Here is a 14913-nt window from a genome sequence, read left to right on the forward strand (position 1 = left end):
CAATTAATAACCCTACAATAATGGCCTCTAAGTGTTCAAGCGAAAGGAAGAGTCAATCAAGGAGGCAAAGTTCCTTGTTGTCAAGAAACTGCTGTCACCCCAGCCTTCAGCGACCACCACCTCAATCAATCAGCAGCCATCACCAATGAGGCAAGACCCTCCACCAGCAAAAAGATTACAACTTGCAAAAGCTCAGATGATTGTTACCATTTAAAAAATTAAGGTATGTCCCTGTTTTCATAGACATAACACTATTGGTCACTTAGACTGCAGTATTGTGGAACAGGAACTTTTTTTCTTTCCTTTCTTTTTTTTTTTTTTTTTTTTTGAGACGGAGTCTCGCTCTGTCACCCAGGCTGGAGTGCAGTGGCCGGATCTCAGCTCACTGCAAGCTCCGCCTCCCGGGTTCACGGCATTCTCCGGCCTCAGCCTCCCGAGTAGCTGGGACTACAGGCGCCCGCCACCTCGCCCGGCTAGTTTTTTGTATTTCTTAATAGAGACGGGGTTTCACCCTGTTAGCCAGGATGGTCTCGATCTCCTGACCTCGTGATCCGCCCGTCTCGGCCTCCCAAAGTGCTGGGATTACAGGCTTGAGCCACCGCGCCCGGCCTCCTTTCTTTTTTTTTTGAGACGGAGTCTCACTCTGTCACCCAGGCTGGAGTGCAGTGGCGCAATCTCAACTCACTGCAACCTCCACCTCCTGGGTTCAAGCGATTCTCCTGCTTCAGCCTCCTGAGTAGCTGGGACTACAGGCTCACACCACCACACTTGGCTAATTTTTGTATTTTTGGTGGAGACGGGGTTTCACCATGTTGGCCAGAATGGTCTCGATCTCCTGACCACATTCACCTTAGCCTCCCAAAGTGCTGGGATTACAGGCGTGAGCAACCATGCCCAGTCAGAACCATAACGTTTACATGCACCAGGAAATGAAAAAATTCATGTGCCTCGCTTTGTTGCAGTGGCCTGTAATAGCTAGAAAAATAACTGGAGGAATTTCCCTGACAATTAACAGTGGTTGCCAGGTGTGGTGGCTCACGCCTATAATCCCAACACTTTGTGAGGCTGAGGCGGGCAGATCACCCGAGGTTGGGAGTTTGAGACCAGCCTGACCAACATGGAGAAATCCCACTTCTACTAAAAAAAAAAAAAATACAAAATTAGCCGGGCAAGGTGGCACATGCCTATAATCCCAGCTACTTGGGAGGCTAAGGTAGGAGAATCGCTTGAACCCAGGAGGCAGAGGTTGCGGTGAGCCAAGATCACACCATTGCACTCCAGCCTGGGCAACAAGAACGAAACTCTGTCTCAAAAAAACAAAACAAAACAAAACAGTAGTTATCCTCAAGAGGTGGCAAGAAGTGGGATGATGGGGGCACTTTCCCTCTGTGCTCTGTACTTGTGTGTTTGAATGGTTTTATATGACTATGTATTACTTCACAAAAAACAGAAAAATTTTAAATTATAGATCTTTTTTAACATACTCTGCCTGTGCAGACACGTGCGGGGAAACACATAGGACCTGAAGAATACACACAGAATGATTGACAGTGGTTACCTGGGGGAAGGGGATGGGGCTTGGGAAGGCTGGCAGGTGAAAGAGAAATTTAATGTTTTGCTCAGTGTCTCTTGCTGGGTTGCTTGAGTCCTACATATACTATGTATTCCTGGTTATAGAAAAATAATGTGAAAAACTTCAGTGCCCAACCCTCGAACCCATCCCTCCAGAAGTGGCAGACCAACTCACCCAGACGGATGGGAGGGAGGAAAACCTTGGCAGGATATGCACAGTACTGTCCTAATCCCTTCCTTACCCCAGGACCCACACACTCCACCCCGGGTTCAACCCACCCCACACACACTCAAAGAGGAGCCAGGGGTCTCATTGTAACACTCATTTTTATATAAATATCCGCAAGTCATGTTACAGAATAAGCCCCACCGGGGAAAAAAGTCAACGTTAGGGTTTTGTTAGATTGACCCCTGCCTTCTAGGTTGGGCCCCAGCCTGGAGGCGCCTGCTGCTTTGGGAAGGCTGGGGTTGCTGCCGTGAGGCTGCCGAAGAAGCTGCCTGTGTCGCCCACCCCTGGGCCGACCCCCTTCTTTGGTGTGTGGTACATGGTGACCTTCTCTGGCCACCCTTAGCCTGGGGCAGGGTTTTGGAGAACAGGGTTCAGGGAAGCAGGGCCCAGGAGTCCTGGGGGCACTTGGAAATGGGGTAAGGGGGACTGAGCCATTAAGAAGTGGTGGAGTCTGAGATTTAGAGGCTGAGCCTTTGAGGGTGGGGGCAGAGTGAATGGGAACATGTTGGGGGAACCAGGGCTGTAAGCCAAGCAGGAAGCTTCTGCCCTTCCCTCCAGCCCAGGTCCCCAGGTCCTGCCCCCTGTTGGTCATCTCCTGCTGGCCCCACCTTCCCAGGGAGAAGCCTGACTGTCCCTTCCCGGCTCTTCCCCCTGCTATCTCCCTTCCCCACAGAGAGGCCAGAGGCTAGGAACACAGCACCAGTCTGAGGATTTAATTAACCAGGAAGGGGACTGTTGGGAGGGGCACCCCTGTAAAAATGTACAAAAGGTCTTGGGGCTATGTGAAAGGGGTGATAAATATGTACATGGAACCCCCCTTCCTTAAGCCCCTCCTCCTCCAGCCCTCGGAGGGCATGAGGACTTGGGTGGTAGGTGAAGGGGAGGGGGCACTTTGGCCTCTGGCTTAGTGAGCCCTTGGGGAGACAGGCCCAGGGCCTAGAGGCCCTTAGAGGGGCAAAGGTGCACCTCAGGAGGCCCCATGGCCCCCGAGATGAGCCACACTCCCATGCACACACCCCTCTCCCTCTCTAGAGGCTGACCTCTGCTCTCCCAGTGACCCTACACTCCATGTGATGGTTGGTCTCGTGGGGGTTGAGGCTTCTGTTCCCAGGTTCCATGACCTCAGAGGTGGCTGGTGAGGTTATGACCTTTGCCCTCCAGCCCTGGCTTAAAACCTCAGCCCTAGGACCTGGTTAAAGGAACGGGAGATGGAGCTTCGCCCCGACCCCTCCCCTCCCCTCACCTGTCAGCCCGAGCTGGGCCGGGGCCCCTAGGTGGGGAACTGGGCCGGGGGGCGGGCACAAGTGGAGGTGGTGCCCCCAAAAGGGCTCCTGGTGGGGTCTTGCTGAGAAGGTGAGGGGTGCCTGGGGCCGCAGCAGGTGGCGGTGGAGGAGCCAAGCGGCTGTAGAGCAAGGGGTGAGCAGGTTCCAGACCGTAGAGGCGGGCAGCGGCCACGGCCCCGGGTCCAGTTAGCTCCTCACCCGCCTCATAGAAGCGGGGTGGCCTTGCCAGGCGTGGGGGTGCTGCCAACCAGGTTGGCTCCAGGAAGCCAGCACAGCGATCTGGTGGGCTAGGGCCCAGAAATGGGGGCGGCCGGGGCCTCTCAAACAGCAGGTGAAGGCCCTGGGGCCCAGTGGCTGCTGCGGCTGCGGCGGCGGCGGCGGCGGCGGCGGCAGCGGCGGCGGCGGCAGCAGCAGCAGCCTCCTCCTTCCGCTCTTCCTTTACCCGCACGGATTCCTTGGTTGGCCGAGGCCCCTCCTCGCCAGCCCGGGCCTTGGGAGTAGCAGGAGAAACTCGGAGCTGGGGCCGTGAGAAGGGGAGGTCCCTGGAGGGCAGGCGTGGGGAGAGAATGAAGTTCTCCAGAGGCAGCAGAGGCTGTGAGTGGGGCAGGGGCAGGGGCAGGGTGGGCGGGAGGCACACCTGTCCTTCTCCTCCTTGGTAATGGAGGGCTCCCTCCGCTCCACAGGCCGCTCCTTGTCTGAGCCTGGAGTCCGGGCGGCCTCAGGGGGCCGGACCCAGGCAGGAAAGGCCAGAGGACTGCGGTGCAGGCGGCCCCATGGGTCCGGCGGGGAGGCGAAAGCTGGTGGGGCCCCTGGGCTTTCTTTCTGGGCAAAGACGGCGCCGGAGTCTGGGCAGAGGGTGAAGCAAAGAGTGACAGGGGCCAGGAGTGGGAGGCCCCATTCAGGCCTCCTCCCAGACCCCAGTCTGAACTGTCACCCCGTGGCCGCAGTCCCCCAACCCCACCGCACCCACACTCACTGAATGTGGGGCTGCCCAGGCCTCCAAAGGCCCCGTTGGAGAGGGCAGCCAAGGAGGCGAAGCTTGTGGGACGCCCAAAGGGATCTGTGGGAGGAAAGGGGGGTGGTCAGAGCACTGGGCAGCCGGTGCTGAGCAGGCACCAGGCCTGGCTGGGCAGAGGCAGGACCAGTGCCTGGAGTCCTCAGCTGCCTGCTTTCAGCAGCCCTGTGCTGAGCACTTCCTTGGGCCAGGAAGGTATTGAGCTTTGACAAGCACCCTGTCGGTTAACTTCACAAAAAGCCCAAGAGGTGGTTAGGATCATGCCCACTTGAAGATGATGAAACAGGCTCAGAGAGGTGAAATGACTTGCCTGGGGTCATCTAGCTAGGCAGCGGTACCAACCCAGGGCTTCCTTGACATGAAGTCATGCTCTTCTCCCCGACTCCCCAACACCAGCCACCTGGACCCATCGCAGCAGATCTCCGCTCTGCAGCAAGCCACTTGCCTGAAGACCTTTTTGGCTTCCCCGCAACCTGACATGCAGGGCCCTTCCCGACCTGACCCTAACTTCATGCATGCGATGCGTCACACAGCCAGACAGAACAACTAACCTATCCCGCCACTAGAATGTCACCATGTCCCCAGCCAGGAACACCCTTCCTTCAAGCCACCAGGCTCAACTCCTCCTTGTCTACCCAAACCCAGGTGAAACCTCCCCAAGAAACCCGCCAAGATCCTAGGAGTCAGTGGCCATGTTCTCCCCTGGGCCGGCACGGCCTCCCCACCTTCCCCTCCCAGGTGGTGTACTGCCCCTGCCACTGGCTACTGGGAGACAGGGCTCCAGCTGGCAGAGATTGAAGTCGCCCTGCTCTTCCCTACTCATTTTACAGATGAGGAAATCAAGGCTCAGAGGGGGTAGAGTAACCTGCCCAAGGTCACTAAGCAAGTGGAACCAGGTCTATCCCGCATTCCACCTGCCTGCTGGGTCTGATTTCCATCTCCTGGAAGTCAGGGACAAAGCCTAGGTTGCCCAACACGCCCTTGGCTCTTACCAATGTGGGTGCTGGGGCTCAGGAAGGGTCCGTGGGCCCCGGGAGCTGCCGTGAAAGGGTTGGCTGCAGCGTGGACGGCACCTGGGGCAGAGAGGTGGGAGATTCTGATGAGGCTGAGTGGGCACAAGCTGGGCCTTGGGCTACAGACAGGGAACCTCAGGCCCAAGGGGGCTGGCCAGACTCACCAGTCGCAGTGAAGAGGGAGGCCGGGTGGGAGAGCTCCTGCCCAGGGGGCAGGGCCCCATAGGGCCCCGGAAGGCAGGGCAGGAGGTCGTTCCGAAAGTCAAGCTTGTGGGAGTCACCCTGTGTGCGACACAGGGAGAGGGGCAGTACATGAGGAGCCGGTCTGGTCCCCCTCTTGCTCTCCCACGCGTGGTTCCCCTCCAAAGGCTGGCTGGCACCCAGATGGGGCTTGGATGCCTATCTTCTGCCTTTCTTGGAGCCTTCTCTGAGCAGCCTGCTAATGAGCCAGAGAACTAAGGTGCCAGCCATGGAACTGTTCAGCAGTGATGGGGGACAGAAGACGATGTTTCTGGCCAAGATTCTACTGAGCTCTGTTGAGGGCCAATGCCCAGAGCTCAGTCCTCCCCTGACTCTGAGACCCACTCTCCCCAGCCCTCCGGCCCCAGTACCTTCATTTTCTCCTGGTGTCTCAGGATCATGTAAGCCACACGCACGTGCATGGCACACCACTTCCCTGGTTTCTGCCGCCCCAGAAGGATGACCAAAGGGAAAGGGAAGGAAAGAACGTTCACTCATCATCCACTCCAGGCCTAGCTCTGGGCCCAGCCTCGCCACAAAACATCCCTACTCATTGTTCCTACAACCAAGGGATGACTAGGTTCATTTTACAGCCTAGGAAACTGAGGCTCAGAGAGATCAACTGCCTTGCCCAAGGTCCCATGGCCAGTTCCATCTGAGCCCAGGTCTGCGACTTGAAAGCCCTCACTCTCTGCTGTTCCACATCCGGCTGCCTCCATGTTTTGGGCTTCTCACTTATTCCCAAGCAAGACCCCCCTTAACCAAACACCCTAACACCGGCCCCCAGCCTCATGCAGCCTGAGATCCTCACACAACTCACCCTCAAAGGTTGCCGGAAATGGTCGGGGATCTGGGGATGGCAAAGGAGAGATGGGAGGCGACTCAGACCCGAGTCCTGGGCGAGGTGCCTCACATCTCCACAGCATTCACTCACCCCCCACATGCCTGAGACACTGGGACTCCCTCAAACCCTTCCTGCTCAGGGCCAAACTCCTTTCCCCATCTCTCCCACTCTAGGCATCTCTCCTCCAGCACAAGGTTTCTGAACCAAGCCCCAGGGAGGTGCCCTGCTGGGAGGCTGCGGGTGGTGAGGGGCAGTCAGGACAGGTTTCTCAGAGAAGCTATCCTATTACCAACTTTAGAGTATAGCGATCTGTTTAAGATTTCTTTAAGAAAAATGCCTTTGAAGGAAGTTGGAAAACCTCTGGCCTAGTCTTTCCTGTAGGAAACTGGTCCTGTGCGTTTCACAATGCTCCTGCAGCCCTGGGGTCTACGCTGCTGCAAGTGCTAAGGGGAGGGAGGGAGGCTCTGGCTCTCCTCACTTCACCAAGGGGCAGCTTATCTTTTGTTTTCCGAACAGGGCTTCCTAGTATGATGTCATTTGGAAAAAAAGTGTTTTGTGACTTTATTAAAAAGTCTGAAAACCACTACAAAAACCACTGTCCTAATCATCTTATTCCTGGAACAAGCTCATAAAATTCTCATTCCTCATGCCTGGGAAAGCCAGTTATTTACAGAAATTCCCTCTATTAGACACCCGGGAACACCCCTGATTGTGAATTCAAGGGAGGAATCAGTAGTTCACTCTCCTCAAGTCAGTTCTGTTCTCCCCGCAACACACCTTCCAGCTCCCCCAGGACCTGCCCTGGCCCCCTCACCTGTGTCCCCTTCTGGGAGAGCCCGCTCGGCACCGGCCCCAGTCGTGGTGGCAGCTCAGGGTTCGTGCTCTGGGAAAGGGGAGTGGAGGGATCAGAGAGGAGAGCTGGCACCGAGCACAAAGGGGTCCAGAACCAAGCTGGGACACGGGGCAGGAAGGAATCATGGCTTTGGAGAAACCTGGGTGCAGCAGGGCAGGGCAGGAGGATGGGCACGGCTTTGGGGAATGCGAGGAGGGTGCTCGGACACGGCGTGTCTGGGTATGTCAAGATGGGAGGCAGTGGTGGTGTCTGGATTGGGAGCTCACCTTGGGCTGGAAGGCCCCCTGCAGGGAGCCAAAGGAGACGGCCGGCGGGAGGCCCGGAGGCAGCCCGGGCACTGCGGGAGGGAAGGCCGTGTACGGCTGTGGAGAGAAGGGGACTAGTCCAGGTGGGGGTGGAGGCGCAGCCCAAGTCCAGCCTGCCCGTCAGTCCACGGGTCTCCACCGTAAAGCCCCCTAGGGAGCTCTCCCAGGCTCAAGGCTCTTGCTTTTGTACTGAAGACTGGACCCCAGCAGTCAGGGTCACACGCATGGATGCATCCACGCCCACACCACACATCCCACACACACACACGCACACTCACATTATGTCGGAAAAGGCCTTCCATCTTTCCTGGATATTTCTCAAACTAGGGGAGAGAAGGGAAGAGTAAGCTGCCAGCCAGGGACCCGGGCCTTCCCCCGGAAGCCATGCCCTCCCCTGAGGCCTCTGAGCCTCATCACCGGCCCAATGAGGAGCTCACCATGTGGGGGCCGTGGGGTGGCAGCAGGCCTGGGGGATAAGGGGTGAAGTGCTGGTGGGTGTGCTGGTGGGTGTGCTGGTGCTGGTGGTTGTGCTGGTGGAACTGGAAGGCCAGGGGCCGGGCCGAGCCCCCTGCCCCCACCACCTCAGGGCCACCCTGGGCATTCAGGTAGCGAGAGTTCAGGTCCTGGCCGATCAGGTCCTGCTCTGTGGGAGGGGATGGGAGAAGGCTTTAATGCTGTCCACACATCAGCCTCCTTGGGCCCAGGTGACTGCCTTCCCTCTGGCCTCAAGCCACTCCCTCCTCAAGCCCTGCTGTCTGCTGAGGCCGAGGTGCCCCAAAGCCAACTGGGCCCGAGCCCGGGGCCATGGCCCCCCACCCCCCGGCCAGGACCCCAAACTCACCAGAAAGGGCGTTAGCGGCTGAGGCCCCAGGGTGCCCTGGCACCTGCAGCAGGGGTGGGGGTGGGGGCAGGGTGGGGCCAGGGGAGAACAAGGAGGGGTGGTGGGGTGGTGGGGGGGGGCCGCAGCCCGGGAGGGGGAAAGCTGTGGGTAGACAGAGGCAGGGGCAGTGAGGGCGTTGGGGGCCGGTGGGTGAGCTGCGCGGACGAGGAGGAGGCAGATGAGGAGGAGGAGGACGAAGAGGATGATGAGGGGGGAGGCTGAGCCACGGGAGGGGCCGGGGCCTTGGGGGGCGGCCGTGAAGAGCTGGGGAGAGAAGTGGGGAGATGAGTGAGGGGTTGGGAGGTGCCAGCTCTGACGGGCGGGGGTCAGAAGCCTGGGTGATACTGTGACCCTGGTTCTCCAACACGGGAGGTGGCAGAACCTGGCCCCAGGACCCCCCCTCCCCCAGGGAATCCATTCTCAGACTGAGGTGCCTCCCACACCCAGCAACCCCCACTTCTCCCTGTCTAGGTCTCTGCATCCACACAGCTGCCTCTGCCATCTCTGGCCAGATGACTTTCCCTTTCTGACTCAACCACGGCACAGAACAGATCATTCATGTTGACGCTTAATTAGAACAAGCCACCTGGGGTCCCCCACCCTACAACAGTGGAAGCAGCACCACACTGGCCTGGCCTGGGAGTCAGGAGACCTGAATTCTAGGCCCATCTTGCTATGAATGCCTGGGGTGACCTTGAGCAAGTCACTGCTCCTCTCTGAGCCTTAGTTTTCTCAATAACAACAACGATGACAATGACGGTGACAAAAATAATAGAGCATCAATAATAAGTGTCAATAGTTCTTACCCTGTGGCGAGCACCTGCTTTAAAAGCTAATCCAAGTCTCCAACACTCCACGCCACCTTCCCCACTGCTGCCCAGCAGAGTAACCATCTCAACTGCATCATTGGCTTCTTTTAAGAACTCAACTCAATTTCTTCTTCTTTTTTTTTTTTTTTTTTTTACTTAGCCTCCCCCTAAACACGTATGAAATCAAGGGGCTGAGGCATGATACTTAACTTTCTAAAGCTCAAAAAAGCTAACTCATGACTATTTTAAAGTTTACTCACATAAAACCTGAAATCATCCCATATGTTACTGACACTGAATGTACACGCTTTGGGAAACACTGCATTCACTCGTAGTTAATCCTCACAACAGCTTTAAGATGAAAATAGTATGATTATTCCATTTGACAGAAGGAGGAAATCGAGGCTCAGAGGGGTTAAGTGACTTGTCAAAAATCACACAGCCAGGAAGCGTCAGAGCAAGAATTTGAATCTGGGTCTGACACCAAAGCCAGCGCTCTTAACCATCATGTCAGCATTTCCCAAAGTATGTTCCAAAGAACACTATTCCGAGCAGATCTGCCTGCCTGAAAAAGCCTTCTCACCAGCAAATACAACTGGGAAACAGCACAGCCTGGATTCCCCTGCAGGGGAATGTGGAACGGACTCAAGTAAGTCCTGCGTTCATCTCTTTCTATTTGTTTTTCTCAAAGTTTTCAGCCTCAGAATCCTTTTTCAAGTCATACCCCACAGGTACCATCCTGTGTCCCTGCCACAGAAAGCAAGGGTTGGCACCAAATTGACCAGGCCCTTCCAGACTGCATCAATCCCCCAGACCACTCACCTGCCAGTGCTGAGGTCCAGGCTGCTGCCATAGGGAGAAGTGCGGAGGCCGAAGGGCGAGACCCGAAGCTGCAGCTGGGGCTGGGGTGGGGGTGGCAGACTGGGGGTGGCCGGCAGGGGTGCAGGGGGTGAGACAGGAGGCCGAGGGACCGGTGGAGGCGGTGGTTCCTTTGGGGGGAAAGGCACTAGCAGCGGGTCGGGCCCCGGGGGCTGTTCTTGGCTCCGCTCCAGGCCCGACACTTTAGGGACCACGGAGAGTTTTGCTTCACAGTTCCCATTGAAGGCGCCGTGGGGGCCCGAGGCTGTGGGGCAGGATGGCAGACATGCTCAGTTGAGGCTCATGCTCACCCCACTTCCCTCCCGTGCCTCCAGGCCCCAGACCTTGGGACCAACCTTTGCTGGTTGAGACAGTAAAGGATGGGTCGAGGTCATCATCGGAGACCTGGGGAAGAAGGGCAAGGGATAGGGTTAGGTTGTGGGCAGGCCAGGCCTCCATCCAGGAAGGCCAAATAGCCTCTGGAGGCTGCTAGGAACTGGCGGTAGTAGCAAGTCTGTTCCTTCAGTTTAGCTGAGATCCATCAAAGACTGGGCTCTAGCAGGGCTGAGCTTGGAGAAAGAGCAGGGTGGAGCAGCTGAGCCCAAGAATCCGATAGGCCAGGAAGACTAAATGGAGACAGCGTTGAAGCAGCAGAGAAGCAGGCAAACCAAACCAAAACGTCAGAGGTCACTAGCTGCTGGCCCACAGGCCTCCCTGACTTACAGATACATTTGGTCCACTTAAAACTTTTAGTAAAAGTTTTAAACCAACTGTAGATATTTAAGAATCCGGAGATTCCTCATTAAAACTCAGGCTTGCAGATTCCCTCAAGAATGGGCCCCCTGTTCTTGTAGCAACAGTCAGCCTAAACTAGACAGAGATGGATGAAGCAAATGGACAAGAACCCACTGGTTCACCACAGTCCTATCCAATCAACTTTTGAAACGAAAACAAGACACACATCAGGGAATGCAAATTGAGTTACTTACATGGGCCCAACAGCTACAGCATTCATTTCTAGGACATATTATCTCACAACAAGCAAATCACCCCTAAGGATAAACTCAAATACACCTTCATAAGCTGAGTCCCTACACTGACTACAATGGTTTCTGCTCAGACTTGAATCGACATCTGCATTCTAAGAAGAGGCTGATGACCAGCAGAAGGCCCATCTCAGTGCCACAGCCACTCTGGGTTTCCGTGGAGAACCAGAAGTAGCTCGAGGGCTTTGGAAAGAATAGTATGCTAAAGCATGGACCCTCCATTCCTTGGTCAGCTAGCCCTAGTCACCAAAAGAAAAAATGACGCCGTTTACCCTCCCAATCCACTCCCCTTCCTCCCAAAAACCTAATCCTGACTCAACCTAAGCCATGTTTCCCACTCAAGGGAAGGCTGTCTGCTGCACGTAGAAGGCCTTTATGCTGCAGTCCCTTTTACAAGCAGTGACACTGCCCACCCAAGCTCTAGCCCCACTCACCCTCTCGTCCAGATCACTTTCCGCGTCACACTGGGGAGAAGGAAAGACAGAGGTGTCACGAGAGGGAAGAGGCCCAGGGTGGAGTGGGGAGGGGCCAGGACAGGTGGATAGCACTTACTATGTATCCAGCTTCCAGAGAGTGACGGGAGGACGCCTGAGGAAGACCAGAGTCCAGAGGTGAGGGAGGCGGCTGCTGAGGCGGCTGGGAAAGTCGCAGCTCCCAGCAGGGCGCTCATGGGCCTCCAGGATCTACTCTCAGCCTCTCCTTCCAGTTGCTTCTCCCGCCACTGCCCACCCGGGTCCCAGAGCTTTCGCCATTTCCTAAATATGCCGGGTCCTCACGTCTTCGCGCTCTTGCCCAAAACAACTTTTCCCCATCTCTTTTCTTAGCAAACTTCTGACTATACTTCAGGACCTGACTAAGACATCCTAGGGGGCTTTCCCCAACCACAACTCTCCTCCCATCCCCCAGGCAGCACAAGCGGCTTCCTCATGTGGGTTTCTGTAGCATCTCTCCCCATCTTTGCTTTCTGTAGCTTCTCAAGTTTAGGTCTAGGTGTTTGCTTCCTATTTCTTTCCTGCTGGACTGCCACCACCTCGAGGAAGGGCAGGGACCTTATGACCCAACTAAGTTCCTCTGATGCTTCTCTGAATTATCAAAACGTTTGAAGTAGACACAGAACCAGGCAAAAGTAGGTGCACCTAACTGTAGAAAGGCCTTCGTCAGACCCAGATGAGAGTGAGGGCTCAAATTTTCCCTGCTTGCCTCTTTGCCCTTAGAGACTGGGGTCACTGTTTACAAGGGACAGTGGCGTTGCTGACGAAAAACGGGGCTGTGGGAAATACATTCTGCCTAAAGAGTTTTAAAGGACAAGCTCACCTCTTTTCTTCTCCGCTTATTGGGCCATTTTCTGGCCCGATCCCCAGGGGGCCGGCCAGGCTCCCGATCAGAGCTGTCCCCTGGCTCCCCGGTGGCCCCACTGGAGCCCCCCCTCTTCCGCTTCCCAGAATGCTTCAGCCGATGTTCCAGTCGCTCTGGGGGCTGAAGACATGCATCCTTCTGTGGAGAAGGATGTGGGGCTGAGGTGGATGGAAAAGGGCAAGCTCCCGACCCCTCTAGGGATGACCAAGCTGCCTAAGTACCCCTCAGGCCGGGAAACCGGGTCCCCAGAGACAAGCTCTACCTCCTCCCACCCCAGGGCGGGGCAGAGGCCTGGCCAGAGGAGCCGGTTGCTCTGGTTTGGGGTGCCAGCATTCCCCCCTCAACTCCACCCACTCGGGGCACTGCACCCTCCTTGCTGCCCCTCGGAAACCCCCAAAGCCCCCCAGGCCCATTAGGCCCCACCTGCAAGGCCTCGAGGGTGGCGAAGCTGGCGATGGCGAAGCCATCGATCAAGTCCTCCTCCTCCTCTTCCTCCTCCTCAGGCTCCTCCTCGGCTTCTCCGTCGTCTGCGCCCCCCTCCTCCTCCTCCTCCTCCTCCTCCCCGCGGCTGCCCGAGCCGGCAGGCCGCTTCCGAGCTCGGGGTCGCGGGGGTCGAGGTCTCGGACGGGGCCGCCGGCGTCTCGGGCCCCCGGGCCGCTCTCCAGACGAAGCTGACGACCAAGGCCTGGCAGGCGGCGGAGGCGACGACGAGGACGAGGAGCCGCGCGGGGCGGCCAACAGGGCCCGGGGCGCGTCGCCGCCTGGACCTCGGCGGCGCCGCTGCTCCCGGTCTCGGTCTCGGCGCGAGCAGCGCCGCCGCCGCCGCTCCCCCTCCGCTGCCCAGCCCGGGCCCGGGGCCGCGGCCGCTGCCGTCTCCATGGCGACCGCCCTCAGCGCCGCATCCGGAGGCGGCGGGGCCCGAAGTGGCCTGTCCGCAGGCCCGGGGTCGCAGGCGCGGCGCTGGCGGCTACACAGGGACGAGAGGGCCACGGCTTCCCCTTTAAAGCCGGATCTGCTGGCCCCAAGCTTGCCCCAAGGCCACGGCCCGGGAAGCCGGCGCCGCCCCCGGGGCGACAAGCCCGAGGGCCCCCCCTGCGGGCTCGGCGGGGCCGCGACGGCGAAAACGGGGCGGCCGTCCCTTTAAGGCGAGGCCTCAAGTTGTCCAGCCCCTGGCCCCTTTAAGACGACCCGACAGTGTCCGGCGGTCTAGTGCGGTGGCCGCCCCCTGCCAGGGGTCGAGGCAAGTCTCCCCGAGGAAGAGGAAGGGCCACCCCTTTAAAAGGGGCAGAAAGCTCGCCCGAAACGCAGACCTCCCCTTTAAAAGTGTCTCAAGTCCTCCGGCTCAAAGAGGCCACCCCTTTAAGGAGGCCAGGGTCCTTCAAACAGCAGGCCGTCCCTTTAAGGGCTCGGAGTTAGTTTCTAGTCCTCCACAAGCGGCCACTTCCCCTTTAAGTTGAATTTAAAAGACTTCTTGCGTGTGGGGGAGGAGGAGGTAAATAAAAACCCCACTCGCCCCAGTTCTCCCAACGGCACAGTTCTCAATTTGTCAGCGTCTATTCGGCGGCTTCCCCTTTAAGGCTGGCGTTGGAGTGCGCCGAGTTCAGTGGCCACCCCTTTAAGGAGATTTAAAGGGGCCTCCTCCGGGCCCAGCTCCTCCAGCCTCCGCCTCCGGTCGCCATGAAAGGCGCGAGGCGGGGCGAGGCCGCGGGGCCAGCCCTCCAAAGCCCCGGATGTGAGGCAACGGTGACGGGTACAGCTCCTCTGTCCGCCGACATAAAAGTCTCTTCCTCCTTTCCTCCGTCTCTGTCCGACTTGGGCCTTAAGGAATCCGGAACGGCCGATGGGCAGCGGGGGACCTCCAGCGCAAACTCCTGTTGTCTCCTTTGGAGTCTCGGGGCGCTTCTCCGCCAGGACTTCCCTGCCCCTCCTCCCTCTTCCTACTCAGCCTACACCTCCTTCCTCTCTTGGCCTCCTCCCACTCTCCGCCCCCTTCCCCTCACCCCCTCCATGGGCGCAGTCGCTGATAGGTTGAGAGGGCTACGTCAAGGCGAGGGGCGGAGCCAAACCCTAGGGAGTGGGTGCATGTAACCGCCCTCAAATCTTGGATTGGGTTACGTCAGATTGGCTCCGCCCTTCCCCCAGTCTTGTGACTCGACTGGTTAGAAGTAGGTGTTTGGGGAGGTTCCCGCAGGGCCCCGCCTCTTCCTGCTGTTAGTTTATTGGCCAGTCTCCTGATGGCGTCGAGGCGAGGGGCGGAGACGCGGGGCCTGAGGCGTTGGAGGCGGTTGGCCGCTGGGGGGCGCGCGGATGCGAGAGATTCTGTTCCACAGCCAGTTAAGTCATCGCCGCCTTTCCGCCGCTCGGCGCGGCCCGCAGACAGCCTGGCGTCTTGCGCACGCGCGTGGCGGCGCCGCCGCCCGGCTGGCGGCTGGCGGCTGGCGGGTTGTTCCGCGGTGCGGGGTGGCTCGAGCGGCCGCGTGCTGTGCCTGCGCCGGCCGCACTAACAGGCAGCCGTGTCCCTTCCAGGCGAGGCTGCTGGCAGCGGTCCCTGAGCTCTAGCAATTCGAAAACACCTTGCACTTGCATGAGCGCTTCTCCGCGTTAGTGACT

At 58.1% G+C, this 14913-nt stretch overlaps 1 protein-coding gene across 1 annotated transcript; it reads right to left on the bottom strand.

Moving 5' to 3' along the window:
* Positions 1-1880: 1880 nt before the first annotated feature.
* FBRS (fibrosin) lies at positions 1881-14591 on the bottom strand. The gene is given in 19 exon segments (XM_003916763.5): positions 1881-3626; positions 3722-3929; positions 4061-4144; positions 5092-5172; positions 5277-5394; positions 5724-5795; positions 6173-6202; positions 7011-7079; positions 7316-7411; positions 7633-7677; positions 7792-7997; positions 8196-8313; positions 8315-8498; positions 9866-10166; positions 10258-10306; positions 11382-11411; positions 11500-11535; positions 12262-12441; positions 12727-14591. Coding segments are annotated over 19 exon segments (2949 nt in total). The 5' UTR covers positions 13183-14591; the 3' UTR covers positions 1881-3040.
* Between the last annotated feature and the right edge of the window lie 322 nt (positions 14592-14913).

The sequence above is a fragment of the Papio anubis genome, chromosome 18 (genome assembly GCF_008728515.1).
Source record: "Papio anubis isolate 15944 chromosome 18, Panubis1.0, whole genome shotgun sequence".
Classification (NCBI taxonomy): domain Eukaryota; kingdom Metazoa; phylum Chordata; class Mammalia; order Primates; family Cercopithecidae; genus Papio; species Papio anubis.